Below are 19,543 nucleotides of genomic sequence, written 5' to 3' on the forward strand. Positions count from 1 at the left end.
CCCATGTTGTATAACAACTGTTTTATGGAGATTCTTAGCAAAGACCTTTTTTGTGTAAACTAATGCTAAACTTTTGTGTGTATACTTAGGGCTATAATATCTCATTGGTGTTAAAATTTTAGCTCTTACTATTGTATGGAACGCGAGGTTATTAAATTTTGGAGAAATGGCCTGAAATGGCCATTTTCTTGCAATTTACGAAAAAATGGCTGAACTGATTAAAACCCATTATGGCGCATTTTTTTCGTAATAAAATTGGGCATTTTTTTATGAAACACTTTTTTATGTGCGATTTTTTGGTTTTCTTCTGGACGCGAAAAAAACGTTTTCGACGTGCCGTGCGTAGAGACTCGATTTTCAACCATCCATTGTGACTTTACAGATCTCGATTTACACACACGACTTACAGCTCGTGCTGTGCTCTTGTGCGAGTGCGTATGTACGTTGAGATCTTTGCAGAGCCACATTAGATAATTCTTTATCTCATTCTCCACGTATTGAGTCGACAAGTTGTATACACCACACGTGCGAGAGGTTATGTGACTGACTCACGCATGTCTGTTTTGCACACGAGCGCTTTCTCCGCATACTAGTATCGTAATGTAATATTTGGCCACTTTTACTATTTTTGGTAGGACTTCTGTTAATATTTTTAGTTTTTAAATGTTGTATCATTAGTTACCATGCACCTACTACCTAATTTTTTTTTCGAGCTTGTCAGAATTTTTTGGTTCGAAAAACTAGTTCTACCGTACTTTACTGACAATCTAGCCAGGTGTAAGTCTTGCTAATCTAGAAAAGCTCTAGTTCTTTACTTGCATGTATAATTGGGAAAAACTTACTAATCTTTCCATTCATGAAATAATTTTTTCAATATGTAAAATACCCATTACATCTCAAAAAGTCCACGTCAATAGTTTCAACATTCTCCATGAAAGTATTTAACATGGAAAGCCTTGATATTGGCAAGAAGTTTGAGTCACTATAAGCATGCTAACTACATAACTATTAATACTCTTTACAACTTGGGTTCTGAAAGTCGATAGTTAAAGTTTTTTAATGATGCTTTCTGAAGGAATCATTATATTAGGATCATAGTTTTTCGATCAAAACAGTAATACCCTTACGTATGAGAAATTTAGGTTTAATTTATTTTCATAGCAATGTGCTAAAAGTGTGATGTTGAAATTTAAACTTACTATTTTGCTGAATCGTTCAATTGATACTCGTTGCTTCTTCCAAAACAGTCTTGCACACCTGCATCTACCCATAGTCTTTTCATTGCAATTAGTAGTTCCTCACTGAAAGGTTCAGTATCTTCCATTCTTTGTATCACATCAAATACCATTTTTGCGTCTGTCTGGAAAATCATGTTCTGTTAAAATATTCGTTTAAGATTTCTGTGTATTAACAAATAGTATTATTTTACATATTTTGCATTACATGCAGTCATATTTACGTGAAAGTTAACGACTTGTATAAGATAAGATTTGAGAACCTATTGCAAGAATTTACTTATAAGTATACGTCAGAATCTTTATACACATACGTATTGTAGCGCTCTCACTTTTGTTGATTTTCGAAAAGGTGATTTTTGGGAGAAAACAGTGCAGACGGCTCGATGCAGTGTCTGTTTATAATACTTTTGCGCAATATATTTTCCGGGGAAAGAGTCGCGAGGTCCGATTTTCGGGGGTACCGAGGTGATGAGTCGGATCAAGTCAAAGGGGAGAGCAGTCTTTTTGGAGTTCCACAAGGGAACAGGAGGTTCCTCCCGGTGACCTGAGGAGCCTTGGGACTCTTTGCGACATTGGACCTCGTTGTTTCAAAAGTGTGAGCCACGAAGCTATTCAACTCGTTCCCGAATTGATTGAGGCGAGTGGGTGGTAAGACCCCAGTTGTCTAATATATCAACTGAGTGGTGGCCCCAGTGCCAGCTGAGTGGTGTAGACGGTGTTCTCCTTTTTTATATACGTACTAGTTAAATCTGTGTTTTGATTCTCCTTCCTGAATCTAGGACCATTGCATTTCCAGATGGGCAAATCTTTGATTTCTATTTTGCATCGAGCCTCTGCGTACTTTTTTCCGTAAATCTGATAGCGTAATTTTAAGTCGGATTACTTTAAGTGATATAAAGTCAACTCGCGATTAATGAACATAGTGTTTAAAACTGAAACATAAATCTTTACTTTTATTTTCAATTATAAATGAGTGTTAAAAAGAATTGAAGTGTTAAAAATAATTAACCCGTATTAGTCAAAGATCCGATTCTTGAATTGCAAGGTAATAGGCGCGCGCGCTCTTACCCTCGGGGCATTCGCTCCACGATACATAGCGCGACCTGTATAATTCTCCGAATTTAGTCTCTCGAGTATTTTAGTGAGGAGAAGTGTATTCGATTGACTACGCCGAATAGGATAAGCTTCATTTGTGAGTGCGCTCGATAGCTGATAAGTCTATCTTTATTCTTTTGTTTGTAAAATTTCCAAGTATGATAAACCAAGTTTCTATTTCTTTAATAACGCCTCGTGAAATATACGCTTTGATTATATCACGTCCTTGTCCTTAGTTAAATCAATAGAAATAAATCTAAAAATTAATCCAGGGATTTCGGAGCCAACTATTACACCATGAGGAATGGTACGCCTAAGCAATCTACGTTGGCCCCACCAAAAGTCCTCGTGAAAAAGACGAGGACTTGCACTATCAAGATAAGCATTCATTGAGTTGATTTTTGATAATTTCTGATACACTGCGTTATGAGAAGACAATAATTCTGTAGATCTAAACAAGTAAGTGATATCTTACTTGCAGAATATAATAGGATGGATGCAATCAAAAAAGCTTATCTAAATTTAAAGTTATACATGGCTCAGGAATTTTGATACGTAAATTAATCGGAAAGCAAATATGATTAAATAAAAAACTAGATACTATTGGTGTAGCTCCTATAAACTTTTTTAAGATGGTTAGTGGATAAATAACATCTATAAATTTAGACACATAATTTGTAAAAATTATCTAAAGCCACTATTTTTAACTAACGTTTCTCTAAGTTTTTTAGTATTTAAATTTTGAAAACTATAACTGTTAAGTCAACTACGACTAATCTTAATTGTAGGATTCAAAATAATAAAGCAGTATAAGCAACTTTGAAAATTTAACGAAACAGATTTAATTTTAATATGAAGAAAATATTTACAGATATATTTTTGTAGAAGGCTTAAAACAATGTCTGCAGATTGCAATCAAGTAGCGGTTCGTCGATAAGACATCCGGACAAAATAGTACAAAATTAACTTTGGAAAGTCCGAGTAAAAATAATTTAGCAGGACGGCGGGCGAAAAAGGATTTTTCCATCCAGTCACGAACGAAAACCCAGCAGTTGTCAGCCCCACTCAGGGAAGGGAGAGAGGCTGACATCAGCTCCTGCAGCATGAGAGCAACTTAAAAATCACAAATAGTACTATTCGTCAGTCTTAAACCCTAAAAGACAACAGCCAGCCCTGACGTGCGGAAAACTCAATCATAACTTTAACAATAACTCTGTTCCTCTTCAGCTACGTTTTTAAAATATCAGTTCTAATAATACTATTTGACTTGATAACTATATACTAAATTTACAGTGAGCTAAGTCTTGTGATAATGTTAATTGTTTATTCTTAATTGCACTGTATCCTGACAAAGTACTCTTTTAACAAAACAAAAAATTGTAAAAGAGAATCTTCAATAAATTAATTTTAAATTCAAACTTTATCCACACAACCCTGGGAGTTTTGCGTAAGTAATTGATGCTGCTCGTGTAAAACGATTATTAGTTAATCTTAAGCAGGGAGTGGTATAGTAATACTTTTAACGTTTTTATCATTAACTTAGGATCAATGCATGACAATAGCCTAACAGAACAAATGATAAATCATTGCACCACGTCATGCAATCAGATACTTGATGCAAACCTTGATATTTCACAATTACAGGCTATAAGTATTAAAGCGGGAATGCAATAAACTTATGAATCATATATTTTCTTTTATTTTCGTATGATCTTTGATTTAGTGCCTAATATGCTTAACCCAGATTTTTGGACATATTTGACTGGACGTTTCTGTATAAAAACTTATCTGATCAAAACTTAGATGTTTCTCAAAACTTTTAGTATAATATATTGCTGTTAAATTAATTTTTTTTATAAATTTTGTTAACTACATATGATTTTTGTTAGTTAAAAAGTGTTAGAGTTGACCTGTTATTCTCAACAGCTTTTAAGAATATTGAAATATTAAGAATATTACGAGACTTATGCGACTTATTATATTCTTATCCTAGATGTGAACGTAAAAGTTAGTTTAACTAGTTACGAAAATTTAAAAATTCTTTCTTATTTTTTATTCTTTTTTTTAATTTTCTTTTTAAAGTACATTATCTTCATTTTCCTATCTTTCTTCACATACATCATGACTTAGCATGCTATCTACGAACTGCCCGTTTAATATATGAGCCATAACTAGGTTGTGCCAATATACTTTGTTTTACTTGCAGTATCTTTAAACCAATGGAAAATCTTTTGAATTTTTTAAGAATTATTTGAACAATATATTAAAACAGCTTATCACATCTCTATTGAATTAGCCTTACTACAAAAGTTCCTTAAAATTCAGAGAATGACCAGAGAATGACTAACCTTATAGTATTATATGAGCCTAACATCAAGTTGAACATAAATTAAAGAGCTGGATGATGTGTCCATGCAGTTAGCTAGTAAAGTAGTACTCAGAATTTATTGACTACTCGTAGCTACTTGTGGTATATTTGATTCTTTACCTTAGTTTAACTGCAAAGTGTTAATTCAAAAGTATTTATCTTAGTACCTCAATCATTATTCAAAATTTTTTATCAATCGAATTTTGTATAGAATTATTAAGTACTAGTTAAAGTCAGATAGATTTTATTGTGAGTATTTGTTTACTCACAATTGTTACGTCAAATGTCTGTGACGCAACTTTAACGCGTAGATATTTCAATTTAGTGCATAGTGCTTGGTTAGCCAAATTGTATGTGTGAATCATAATATTATGAAATTCAATGACTAAAAGTAGTTTTACAATTTTTTTTACACATAAAGGACGATTCCATGTTGACAGATTTCCTATGATCCCTGGTAATATAGGTTGAGTAATGTGTTGGTAGTTTATTTTATAAAATAAAGAGTTCCATTTAATAATCTGCGGAAATTGTCTTATTTGATGACGTATATTATAACAAAAGTTTAAACACATTAGACAACTGCAGAACGTTATAACCTGCTTTTATTACTACCAGCTACTATCTTACGGTTGGCTGCTTCACGGAGAAAGAGGATAAGCCTCAGGGCACAGTTGTAATAAAATTTTAAATTTGATTAATAATCTTTGGCAGGACTGGGTGTGTCCGAGTGTAGAAGGGAAATCAAATTATCCTATTTCTGGAAAAGGTGCAGCTTTTTGGCTTAGGCCAAATATTGGATCTAGCGGGTGATAACGTTAAGAAGCAAAAATAGCTTCTGAGGAGAAAACTGGTCGATCAAGCATTGGAATTAATTGGTGAGTGTTGCTGCTAGGCAACGGATGCCATGTAATAGTCGTTACCAACAGTGGATGGACATCACTAAGCGTGACATGTTTCCTAAATACTTGCTGAGAGAAATTTTGGTTAGCGTAACAAACTTATGTGTTATGAATATATTTCAAAGCAATTTGAATATAGTTATTAATATGGTCGCATTTTGCATTAATTTTGTTTAAGTTTATGTGTATATTACTATTATTTTTAATTTTATTATTATTACCATTGTTATTCCTTCTATTATTATTATTATTATTATTATTATTATTATTATTATTATTATTATCATTATCATATATATTAAAATGTTATTCAAAAGTGAACAGTGTATTCGGTTATCGTTACAAAAACACCTATTCTCTATTATAGATGCTTATGTTGCTTTTGTTAACAATATTTTTATAGTAAATCATAAGGATACTAGCCTAATAGAGTACTGACTTACTAATGATGACATTTAGTTAGGATTGCAGGAGAAGAAAAAGATGATTAACGCTGGATCACGATATCGATGTTGAATATATAAAAAGTTGATTTATAGTGAAGACAAACATCTCGAAGTATTGATAGATGATCTACTTGGTTAGGGCACTGAATCTGAAATCTTGCGGTGGTGTCGTCTCCGTTGCGAGTTAGCTGATTCAAATAGGCATGTAATATCGTAGATGTAGAGAGCTAATTTAAATAAGACCTTTCTTACTTTTAACTTTTGTGCAATAGTTGATTATGTGGTATTATGCGAATGAGGTTGGTTCCGTATGCATTAATATGCTAAAAGCAACGCTGAATTACCCCCTCCATTTGAGAAAGTTGTCCTATAAACAGATTGTTTTAGAGTATCTTCAAAGTGTATATGAACTGCTCAAAGTTGCTATAGTGGTCCATGGGTCTATTAATGTGATGCTAGGTGCATAAAATAAAAAATAAGTTTGAGAATGGATGGGCACATAGTAAGGTTTGAAAGTGGAGTACATGTTGCTATTAATGTCTAAGCTTAGTAACGTACGTGTGCACATTTTTTGTTGAAAGTTACAATATTATTTATACGAATTTTTTTTTTTTTTTTAATGATGAACAAAGGAAATAAGTGTACCTAGCTATGGTTTCTTTATTCTCATTAAAGCTAGAAGAATAAGAATCTTGAGTTAAAAAACTAAAGCCAATAGCTTGATTAACGAAAAATTTTTAATAAGACGTTGAGGGTGCATACTTTTAACCAGTCTCATTTTCTTCAAATGTTCTTGGTGGATTTGGGAGCTCAAATAGACGTCGTAGTAAAAGATGTCAATGTTATCATTTTAAAGCCATTAAATTATATTTGGAAACGTTTGAATAACATAGGTCTTTCTTGTATAATTTTCTATGACAGTGACTTTTTTTTTCATCGTCATTTATGGATCCTATGCTGTGAGCTACTTTTATAGGGGGAGTACTTAGGATATCGTAAATTTGCTCTTTCCTTTCGCTGCTTGATTCACATTATCTGCGGGGTGAATGTTGGATCTTTGAAATCATAGTGAAATTCTGGATTGATTTAACTAATACATGTATAGCGCATACTAGTTTGGTCTTATCTTATAACCGTCTCAAAAGTTTTTTTGGGAAATCGGAAATTTGCTATTTCCTTTCACTGCTTGGTTCCCATTATCTCTATGGTAAGTGTCCAACCTTAAAAATCATTGTGAAAATCTGGATTCTCCAAGCTCATGCTAGTTTGGTATAGTTTTTTATTAACTTCTCAAAAGATCTTTAAGTAAGTATTATATAGCATACGATGAAAACTAAAGGAGATAGCCTTATGCCAATTCGGAGAATTATTGCTCGCGTGATAAATGTCAAGATTTTCAAATTAACTGTAAGTGATGTTGGTTGCCAGGGTAGACATACATAACTACTATTTAGAATTAAATAAGTACTACTTAAATCACTTAAGAAACATGATCCTAGATCTGCAATACCCTTGCATTCTAGTAAATTTCAACAGTCTTTTGACTTTGATGGAACAATTTTGGATCAAGAGAAGAATACATTCAGGAGGGAATTCTTGAAAATAATCTGTATGACAATTCATGATAATAATGTTAATTGAAAGCTTCATACTTAAAAGTTTAATCCTATATATAACAATTTCTTGCTTAATGTTAAATACAAATTGGTGTGAGCGTTTTTATTTTTAGTTAGTTACTATTGCATAATTTTATTTTTCGCTTACTACACGAGTAAAATTTTCTGTAACTCATCTAGTACTAAGTTTCTTCATTTCCTCTATCTTTGGTCCCATTCCTAACATTAAGCCTCTACAGCTTCTTACCCTATGTTTATGCCTTTACCTGACCTAAAATGTAACTTTTTATCTAAAAATTGTGCAATTCTGTTGTTCAGAGTTTTATCAGTTTAATAATAATTCTGTGATTTAGTCTATAGTTTATGATATATTTCACGAATTCACCAGTTATGTCTCGACCAAGTACTAGAAAAAGTACTGTTTAGCGTTACAAGGGTTAAAAAATTTTGAAACTTACCCCAAAATTGCAATTCTTAGTATTTTTTTTTCGTAAAATAAATGATATTTTATCGACTTTATATTAAATTTTTATAGACTTTACTCAGAAGGAATTAACCACAAATTCGGAATAGTAAAAAATGATTGGGTGATATTGTGGTGTAAAGGGTGAAAATATAGCAAATCAACCCCTACAAGAGCTACTTTACGTAATTTTAAGGTCAAGTGAAGTATGTTTCTTAAAGTTTGCAATATATAACTTTTAATAAATAACTGCAAAGATACACAGGGGTTGAGTTACCAAAAAACTACCTCCACAATTGATATACATGCATGTGTTTTTTTCGCACTATTATACTTCTGCCCAGATCGTCATCAATTGTTTGTAAGATTACTCAAAACGAATTTATTAGTACTATTGTCGTGCAGTTCATCATAAAGTAATTGTTGAGCTGTGAACGGGTCTAAATAATACAAAACTTTCCTTATCTTCAATATTTTTGGGATAATTTTAAGTGCATTACTCCTATTTTTTTTTGTCTGTATTTGTTTTCAAGGGAGTAAACTTATACCAATTTGACCAGCAATAAGGTATGATAATAAGCGAAATCGTACTTCTCCACATACAGGGGAAGAATATCGTAAAACAACCTATAAATAGGCTATTTTACCTATAATAGAGGTTACATAAATATTATTCCTCTAACCTTTTTCACGTAACTGTCAAAAACGATTCAACCTGTTCTTCGTGACAAAATTTTTATGAAAATTACTATAAAGCTACACATGAGTGAATATTATTATTATCAATCTAACCACTTCTACCAGTAATATTTCCTCATAAAGTATGTGGCACTTGATATTCGTGAAAAGTTCGTATGTAATTGCTTTTAGGATTATTGAAGATCAATGTATGAGTCAGGCAAATGTATAATACATTGTCAAATGTCTATATTAAGCTATACAGGCTTTGTTATTTTAAAAAAACTACCCCTGAACTGAAGAGTTTTTGTAATGCTTTGAACAAAAGAATAGTATTGTTTAAGGTTAATCTGTTATCATTTATAGTTGAGTTTATGACAAATTAATTAATAATTTTGTGACGAAATACTGCAGAGAAGTAATTCTTTGCCTAATGGGGGTTGGAGTATACTAAAATCATCCCTAACGTTGCGATTTTAAAAATAATGTAAAATAAATTTGCAATTTATCTCTAAATTGGCTTATATATATTCATAAGGTCACTAGAGACAAATTCACTAGTAATTTCTCGACAACATACTGAAAGGAAAGTAATACGGAGCTACGAAGAAGTTAAAGTATAACAAAATTACTTCTGCAATTAAAATCTTTTTTTTACATTTTTATCGGAAGATTAATATTTCCTAAGATTGCATCATGATGCTTTTAAGAACAGATTAATAAGTGTCTTTGTGAGAAGCAGGTCACTTAAATTATTAGCAAATGATACAGGTGACAAAAAATACAACATGAACATCAACACAAATATTTTTTATGCAAAATTCTTGCTGCATGAAATATATTCTTCCAAGTGTGTCAATATTTATTTTCAACGTTAACGAAGACGAATACATCAGTGACTTTGTAACGAAAAAAATGAGAAGGTATATCATTATGCTATAAAGAGGTTAAGTAAACACTGATACAACTGAATCAAACCATTTTTATCATATGAATGTCTAATTATTATGATTCCTTGGAGTTTTTAAACAATTATTTTAACGTCCCTATTTACAATATCACAAGTATTTGAAGTAGCTCATTGTCAATTGAGTTTTGTTTACGTAAGATTACTTTTTTAAATATTTGTTATGTACATTCGACAAAATAACTAAATAATCTTGTTTTAGCAATGTAAAAAAACTTTTATTTTGTGTTGTTTGCGAAACTTCTATCTTTTAATTTTATAAGTTTGTTTGCAAAACAAAAATCATTTCTATATAAGGGTTAAGTGAAGCTTACTTTACCCCCCTACTAAGCTTAATGATACTTTTTTGCAGTATTTGGTCACAAAATCATTGACTGATTTGTCCTAAGCGCAGTTAAAAAAATTTTCAGACAAACTTATAAAAACGCTATTCTTTATTTTCAAGTGACACGGAAACATTTTAATTTAGGCGTGGTTTTGTGTTATGAAAAAGCCTGTACAGCTCAATGTAAATATTTAAAAATGTGTTATATAATTACATTACTTATGAATTAATTTTAAGTAATCATAAGAGCAAATACATACAAATTTGAAAGTATATGAGGTGCAACATGCATTATAAGAAAACATTAATTGTAGGGGTAGCTGTGTATCATGTCAGCCCAGATATAGCTTTATAGAAATGTTCATAACTAGTGAATTCGTAAAATATAACATAAATTATAGACTAAATCACAGAATTACAATTGATTCATTTTTGACAGCACGACAATTCCAATGTTAGGGGTAGTTTTGTGTTATTTTAACCCTTGTACAGCTTACTATTTATTTTATTATGAATTGCACGACAATGGTAGTAATCAATTCGTTTTCAATCATCTTACAAACAATTAATCACGATCTGAGCAGAAGTACAATAGTGCGACAAAAAACATATGCATGTATATCAATTGTGGGGGTAGTTTTTGGTGAATTTATCCCCTGCGTATCCTTGCAGTGGTGTTATCACACTTTTAGTACCAAAGAATAGGTCAATTAGTTATTAGAAGTAATATATTGCAAACTTTAAGAAACATACTTCTTTGGACCTTAAAAACACGTAAATTAAGTCTTGTAGGGGTTATTTTGCTAATTTTTTCACCCCTTACACCATAATATCACCCAATTTTTTTTTATTATACCAAATTTGTGGTCGATTCATTCTCAGTAAAGTCGATAATAATTTTTTACAAATTCGGATAAATGTTATTTATTCGTCAAATATATCACTAAAAACTGCAATTTTAAGTAAGTTTCAAAATTTTTCAACCCTTGTAACGCTAAGTGGTACTTTTTCTAGCACTTGCTTACAACATAACTAGTAAATTCGTGAAGTATAAAATAAGTTATAGACCAAATTACAGAATTATAATTTATTCATTTTTTACAGTACGAAAATTCATATTTTAGGGGTAGTTTTGTACTGTTTCAACCTCCATGATACCTATGATAACATATTTTAATATAATTTGTTGAAATCTGGCTGTCTTATTTAAAAATGTTTATATTCAATTATTGTTAAGTCCTTATGAAGTAAGTTAGATGAAACTATGTGTCATTTCTATCTTTTTTTCAATTTTTAACAGTAGTTTCAATCCCCACCACACTTTTTTTTGGGTTGGGACCATTTTTCTGGTATTTCTTGTGCATTCACCTACAATTATCAAAAAAAAAATTATGTTAATCGGTTCACAGCAGCCAGTGCTATTTTATTTATGTACAAAAAGTCTGTTCCACCTCATTGTGCGGTGGCTTAGAGTTGACTACTTTTATATTAAGGGAGATGCGGGTGTGGCTGGCAGGGTGGGTAAACCTGGCACCCCTAATTTTTTCTTGATAAAAAATATTTTTATCTAAATGAACACAAAAACTATTATTCTAAACATCTTCTAAATTCCTCAGTAATTGGAAAGTCACAAAAAGTAACAAGAAAATTTCTTAGGTAACTTTAAAATTACAAGGAAAAAATGACGATCCTTCGATTTTTGTTTTCGTTGGACAAATGAAAACAAAAATTTTTTAGGCTATGAATCACATACCATCTTGTTGATTGAGTCTTCAACTTCAATTTGCGATTTTTTGCGATATTATTCGATGCAAAGGGAAAAAGTTTTGTTAATTTTAAATAATTATATCAGGTGGGGCAGAACCTGGCACCTACAAGAGGGCACAGCTGGCGTGAGAAGCCTCCTGCTCGCTGCAGACGATAGGTAGAAGTAAGCGCGTACACTAACCTAATCTACAATGTAAACAAACCACAACCCTACTTTTAGTTAGTCATAGTTATTAGGTTGTACATAAGCTTTAGTTATCTGTTTAAGTCTAGGAAGCTTAATTATTTAAATAAGTAGTAACTGTTATTGTGATAAATAGTTGGAATAAAAAAATCAATAAAGATCATACACGTTTACTTAATTATTTAATTTGCACTGTCTTTATTACTCAATATTTATCATTTACTTATTCTTAATTAGTATATGGCCATATATATCTATATAATGGTCTGCTTCTGTTGCCCATTCTGCCCCACCGTCCTACCAGCTCTGCCCTGCTAGTGGGCACAACTGGCAGTTTTCAAGGATCTTGGTATTCATTCGATATAAAGAAAAGTGAATGAATTAATCTTGATTAAACTATAACATTCCTTTCTATTCAGGTGAAACTTTAAGATAAATTTTTTGTGATTTTAAAAGATTGTTATATTAAATCACAGTAATTAGCTAAAGTTAGAGTGCCAGCCACACCCGCATCTCCCCTATGTTCCATAATGATGGATGTACTGAGGATTTCAGAATATTTCTACTTCGAAAAAGTTTTATTTTATATAACGCAGTAATGATGAGCATCAATACAGGCTTGCAAAACTAAATTTATCTAATTCGTACTGGTTTATATAATAATATATACGGATACCATCTCCTAGTACTTAGTTATTCGCCGTGAGCATTATCTCAGCTGGGATAGTACAATTAGGGCTATCTGCTTTTTGATATACTGGCCATGACATGTTCATCAATTGTTTTAAGCTATTTATTTGGATGAGTTTAAATATTATTTAGAAAATGATTTTACTATTATTTCTATAAAATTATATTTAATTGTGTTTATATAGAGATTAAGTACTTATTACATCTAGGGGGATGGGCATTTCTCGTCGAGAAATAATGTTAATGAAATAACTAACATACTGAATTAATCTTACTGAAAATATATGCTTATTTTGTGTGTACTAGGAGTAGCAGCTGGAGGCAAGAATAGAAACAGATGAGACTCGCAGCAATCTGACTGTACATAAGATAAGTACTACTGCTGTATAGGTACACAGCTTGCGAGCTGGTTCCATGGCCGTAAGTTTCTATTGATAAGGCGTCAGCTTGCGCTTCCACCTTAGCTTTTGTAATTTTAAGTGTTTTTGCTACATTTTAATTTAGTAAGATTGCGTTGTAAGTTTCTTTATCGTGCACTTGCCATTTCTTCACCTTGGTTTATTTTACTGTCCGTATAGAAAGTACATTTTTACGGTTTAGAGTTTTTTTCTTAGGATCTTACATATGTTTGAACAGTATTATTTTATTAGAATGCACTATTTTAATATTAACTTTATATGATGTTAGAAATTTACAAAATATAGAATTCAGGCTGCCTAGTTTTTAAATGTGGAAAGCTCATAATTTTATTCTGTAAAACAAGGTATCATTATGTAATTTTTCGTTACGTACAATTAAGTTAAGGTTGGTTAACATATATGTAAGGTAGTAAAGATAAACTTCCTCAAGATGCTTTGTCTTGATGTGAGTTGTCATGACCAATATTTACTTATGGTTATCATACATCGTATCGGTTCAAAAGCCATTCCTGGATTGAAATATGATTAATAAAATTGAAATATTTCTCCTTCATTTGTGCAAACAGTCAATATTGTCACATTTATAGTTATGTTGTAACTACAGAAAATTCTCAGCATCTAAAATAAAAGCGAGGATATTTTAAGTTAGAAGAAAGTAGGTTATATTTTTTTCTTTTTTCATGTGTTTTTGGTTAAATTTAAGTATGGCTGCAGTTCTGAGTTTTTAAGAACAGGGTCATAAAAGTACTATCTGGACTGGGTGGGAAACGTCCTTATCATGCTGGTGACAGTGAATAACGTAAGCACTAATAGCAATAGATGTAAAAGTAAAAATAAGTCTTAAAAATACATCAACCACGTCAAAGAAGATCAACGACGTCAAAATGTATTTGCTATTCATGTTTCTTGTTTTTGTAATTGCAGCTTTTCGTAAGTAAATGAGGATAATGATATGACTTTTCTAACAACGTAACCTAAAATGAGCTTGTGAAGTTAAAAGTTTTCTGAAGATACTAGTTTGATAATTACCAAATAGACTTTTTCTAGACGTTAAATTAAATTGACAGTCAACATATTCCGATAGTATAAAATTACTAATGTCGGAAGATTACTTCAACTTGCTTGGTTTGTTTTGGACTATTTATTTTAGATTATTTACTTTAGATTATTTTGAAGTCCAATATCTCCCAAAAAATAAAAAAAAACATAAAAGAAGAACTGCGGTCTTAGAAGTGTTGATAGGGTTAAGCAAACTAGGTTGCTACAGTTCTATCTGTACTTGGTTGTTTGGGTCTTTGGTATGCCGAATTCACTAGGTAACGTAAATACTGGCAACATTAAATGTGATAGTAAGAATATATCCTTAAAATAAATTGGAAAAGAATAGTATAAACAGTAAAAAAAATTATGGGTTATTATGTTTTTTCAAATAAAAAGCTATGACACAATAGCAATGTCTGATTACAGTAATTAAATAGAAGTAATTGTATAAATCTATTACATAATGAAACCCACAATAAATTTGCGAATTAAAAATTTTTTGAACACACAATTTTTTTTTCGCTTTGTTTCATAATTCATTTCTTATTCTTAGTAAAGCTAACAACAGGTTTTTCAGCAGTAACGCCATTGTCAAAGGTTTAAGATGTATGTTATACAATGTACACTATACTACGCTTCACATCATCCCTTGGAATACGCTGCAGTGACTCCGTCTCACACCACGCGATCGGCAAGCACACGTCCCACGCTATCCTACTCTTCTAATTCTCTCTTTCCCTCTGTATATGTCTGCTCAACCCTGCTTGCTTTTTCTCTTCATACTCACACTCTTTCTTTCTTCCTCATTATCTTTCTCTTCCTATGTCTTTACCTCTCCCTCTATCTTTATATATGTCATTTTTTATACACGTCTTTTCAAATCTGTCAAAAATTGTCAGTTTTTTTCTGCTTTAACTAATATCTTCTTGACTCTTTATGATAAACACGCTCCTTATAGAATAGTTGTTAATAAGCACAAACCTCTGCCACAGTTGTCTCCTCATCTAAAGCAGTAATCAAAGAACAGAATAAGACATGAAGAGAGTACAAGCACTCTCTATTGAGTGCAACTCATTCATTTTATAAGTCAATCGGAAATAGAGTGAAAGTAGAGCTGAAAAATGTATGACATTTATACTATCATCTTAGAATATGATATCTTGCAGAAGCAATAATATCTATGATAATAAGAAATTATTATAATGGTTAATGATTATGGTAGGGGACTGACAAACAGAAATACAGATACATATTCCTCGTTAATCTTTGATCTTTATAATGCTAATAGAGACTTTGTTGGAGATGGGTCTATAATAACTTTACATAATCTACGTGATGTCTTCCCTAGAATGAACCCAGATGAGAGGTTCTACTTTTGGCATGTGACAACAACAGATGTTTATAGCGCCATCTCATCAGCAAGATCTAATGCTACAGGTTTAGATAGAATATCGCTAAGTTATTTCAAAGATTTTATTGAACTATTGTTACCTACTTTAATGAACATCTTCGATGCATCATTTAAGTCTAGCACGTTCCTTGAACTTCGGGAGAAAGCCTTGATAATACCTATTCCAAAAAAATTGAGAGCTATAGAGATAAAAGACTACTGGTCTACTGGTATCTTGCGAGTACTTAGCAAGATATAAAAGGCCTTCGTTTATAGTCTCAATCGATGTGTCTCAGGCCTTCGATTCTGTTAACATCAACTTGCTCTGCAAAAAACTAGTTTCTATCCGCATATCAGATTCAGCTGACTCTTGGGTGAGGTCATACCTGACTGGGAGGTCTCAGATTGTAGTTGATCAAAAAGGCAAAACATCTAAGCCTCTAAATAAAGTTAGTTGCGTGCCTCAGGGCTCCATACTGGGCCTTCTACTCTTTTCGTTATTTATTAACGATCTGCCTGATGTCTGTGAGTGCTCACATCACCTTTATTCAGATGATTTTTGCTTTCATTTTTGCATGATCCCATCTCTGAAGCCCGTATTGTGGTTGAGAAAGCAAACAACGTACTAAATAAATTGAGTAATTGATCTGACGTCAATGGTTTGTAAAAGAATGCTAAAAAATCCTATGCGATTCGGCTTGGTACAATGCGGATTCAAGGCAAAACTCTGTCAACAGGATATACCGGATATCATGTAAGGAGGCAGTGTTATTTCCCTGTATGATTCTGTTAAAATACTTAGTGTTACCTTAGATTCTAATCTTATTTTAAGAGAACATATCACCGTAGTCACTGGTAAATGCTTTGGAGCACCAGCTTAACTACAAAAAAATACTAACTTCTCACTAGTGAGTACTAAACTTCTGCTGGTGACGACACTGGTAATTTCTATATTGGAATACTCTTCAGCTTCATACCTGGGACTATCTGCTGAACTCATGACCAAACTCCGTAGATGTAAGAATGCTGCCCTCAGATTTGTGGTAGAAATAAAAAAATCAGATCATATCTTGCCTGTATACTCTAGATTTTAACTACTTTTTTTTTTAACTTTAATCAACTTTTGAATGTTAAATTCTTTGCGTCTCTATTACCACAGTCAAAGGCATAACATTAAGAAAATTATGTTTCTTCAATAATGGTGCAGAATCTTTATCAAGATGTGAATTCTGAAAATAATCATACATGTTATTGAACAGAGCATACTGATTCTTCGTTATATTAGGGTCGAGATCGCCGTAAGAAGAGCTGTAATAAATGTTTATTTTCTTAAATATTTAAAAAAGTGAAAAATCCCTCATTATTGCGGAGGTAGTAACGCAACAAAATGAATCTGTTGATAGACCTTGTTACTGTGAAACTGCTATAGTTAACCTCGATGATAAGAATGGTTCTGAATCACACTACGCGACGTTTTGGAAACGTAGTAATGATGTTGTCTATTTTAATAGTTTTTTTAATTTTGAACCACCCATTGATATAACGCTACACTAGGGAATTGATAACATTAGGAATAACTGTTTAAAATATTGAGATGATAATTCTTATTATTTTGATAACTTATGCTTAAAGTTTCTCTCAAGAAGTATGTAACAAAATTTCATAGCCCAACATCAATTATTTGCTTTTGAGCAATGATGAAAGAAATATCGACACTAAGTTAGTCTAAAACTTCCTTACTATTTAAAGCACAATACGTTTTACCTATCGAGTTATCACCAAAACATAACTACGTTCTTAGCTGAGTAAGACTCCTTACACTTCAATGAATTCTAAATATTCACAAAAATACAAATAAATTTTACCTGGCTGGTCAAGTGGTCATTTTCTTAAAAGGTAGCTAAAGTAAAGCACTGTATATTTAAACAAAAGTGATTTTCAGACCTACATCCAGACAGCAGCGATAATTAAATAAATTTTTGTAATTTTTGAATGAAAAAATTTAATTGTAATCTACAGTATCAAATTGATTTAGGATGGTTACTACATGTATAGAATTAATTTAATAAGTCATTAAAAAAAATGTTTTTTTTTGTAATTCAAGGTTGTTTGCGTTTTGCTGCTATCCGAAAATTGTATACCACAGCTCAAACAGTACCATATTTAGACACACATAATTTGGCAAGTCACTAGCTCACAGGTGCAAAGAAACAGCATTCGCTACGTACACAATTTTGAAGCAGCGCCACCAAGGGAAAAACGAGAACTATTGGTAAGGCACAGCAGAAGGCAATATTCGCGATATATGCTTGATACCTACAGGAACACAGCACCTCGATGGATACACGAAAGGTTCTGTGTTTATTATACCAGAAATTAATACAATATCTCAAGTGGTACAATCCTACGTGAATAACTAAAGATAAAATTTGTACTACAAGCACTACAAGCGCTTAAGTATTACTTCAACACAAGTCCGTGTACTGTGTGATACGTGATACGTTTTATTAGTTTGCAATGTAGTCAACACAGACCTCCTCTGACCAATCTGAGAGCTCCATTAGCCCTATACCGGCGTGTTCACACAGTTTGTACACACGTTCATACGATACGCTTAGAGGATCAGGCCCCAGCTAAAAACTCTAAGAAATACACAGTATACAATGTATTTCATTGCGTTTTTGGAATGAACATGCATGAGTAAAATATGTACATAATACTCATAATTTTATTAAAAATTTTACCCTTTGAATGGTTGTCGATGTATAAACACATAACTTTCCGATGATGGTAATGCTTAGTAGTCTGCTAGCAGAAGACAAACATATCGTTTAGTTTTACATATTAGCACAGGTATTGCTGCGATCGCTTTTTTAGCTTGTGCACGTAGCGAATACAATACAGTAAAATACAATATTAATTTGTTTTTCACATTTGCTTAACAAATTGAAGCCAATAATGTAAAATATAACTGCATATAAGAATCCACCATAACCTGACCTTCTCAATATTCGCCACTGTCCAGATTATGGTCCCTACGTCGCACAGTGGACGGATTCAGGTTTTAAGTGTCAAAATCCTAATATCTCACGAACGAAAAATGATAGCTAAGTTCTTGTTAGACCTTAAAGGTCTGATGATGAAGAATATAGAAAAACTATTAGCAATCCTAAACTGATATATTCTAACCTCAAAATTATTGAGAAAACTAAAAAAGTGATAAATTTAGTCAAAAAAACACTAAGTGTGTCATAACCTTAAAGTTAAAAACTTGTGATTTTTAATGTCAGAAACCTTTTTTTAATATCTTATGATAACCCATTTTTAATATCTTACAAGGAAAAAACGGTAGCCTAAGAATTCCTGGTACACGTTAGAGCTTTGATGATATTAAATATAGAAAAACTATTTGGAATCCTGTACTGATATATTTTAATCTTAAAAATTATTGAGAAAACTCTAAAAGTAATACATTTGGTCAACAAAAAATGAAAAAAAACTCGGTTCTACCAAAAAGTTCGGTCCATAAGATACGATTTACAATTATGACGGAGTATTTAGCATAGTGACATGTATCATAATCTTAAAGTTAGGAACTTCTGGTGTTCAATGTCAGAAACCTAATATCTCACGAACAAAAAATAGTAGCTGAAGAATTCTTATTAGACCTTAAAGTTCTGATGATTTGAAATATAGAAGAACTAATAAGAATTCTGAACTGATATATTCTAACCTAAAAATCGTAGAGAAATTTCAAAAAAATGATAAATTTGAAAAAAAGGTGAAAAAAACTCACTTCTAGCTAAAAATGTACTTCATTAGACACGATTTACTATTATTATGGAGAATTATCATAGTGACATGTATCATAATCTCAAACTTAGGAACTGCTAGTTTTTAATGTCAGAAATCTAATATCTTCCAAATAAAAAATGGTAGCTTAAGTATTCCTGG

At 31.8% G+C, this 19,543-nt stretch overlaps 1 protein-coding gene across 3 annotated transcripts in view; it reads right to left on the reverse strand.

Annotated features, from left to right (window-relative positions):
* Galphao (G protein alpha o subunit) overlaps nucleotides 1-19,543 on the reverse strand; it is a 526,726-nt gene that overhangs the window by 300,630 nt on the left and 206,553 nt on the right. Inside the window, exons 4-5 of one of the 3 annotated variants that reach the window (XM_089594135.1) lie at nucleotides 11,987-12,046; nucleotides 1,200-1,297 (exon numbers count right to left, since the gene is read on the reverse strand). In XM_089594135.1, the coding sequence (XP_089450261.1) occupies nucleotides 1,200-1,297; nucleotides 11,987-12,046 (158 nt within the window). Of the gene's footprint in view, nucleotides 1-1,199; nucleotides 1,361-11,986; nucleotides 12,047-19,543 lie in introns of all 3 variants that reach the window. The other 2 variants (XM_089594134.1, XM_089594132.1) reach the window with 2 other exon arrangements.

Source organism: Copidosoma floridanum, unplaced genomic scaffold, assembly GCF_036245765.1.
Source record: "Copidosoma floridanum isolate Cflo_tuat_1 unplaced genomic scaffold, Cflo_Japanese_pri ptg000021l, whole genome shotgun sequence".
Taxonomy (NCBI): Eukaryota; Metazoa; Arthropoda; class Insecta; order Hymenoptera; family Encyrtidae; genus Copidosoma; species Copidosoma floridanum.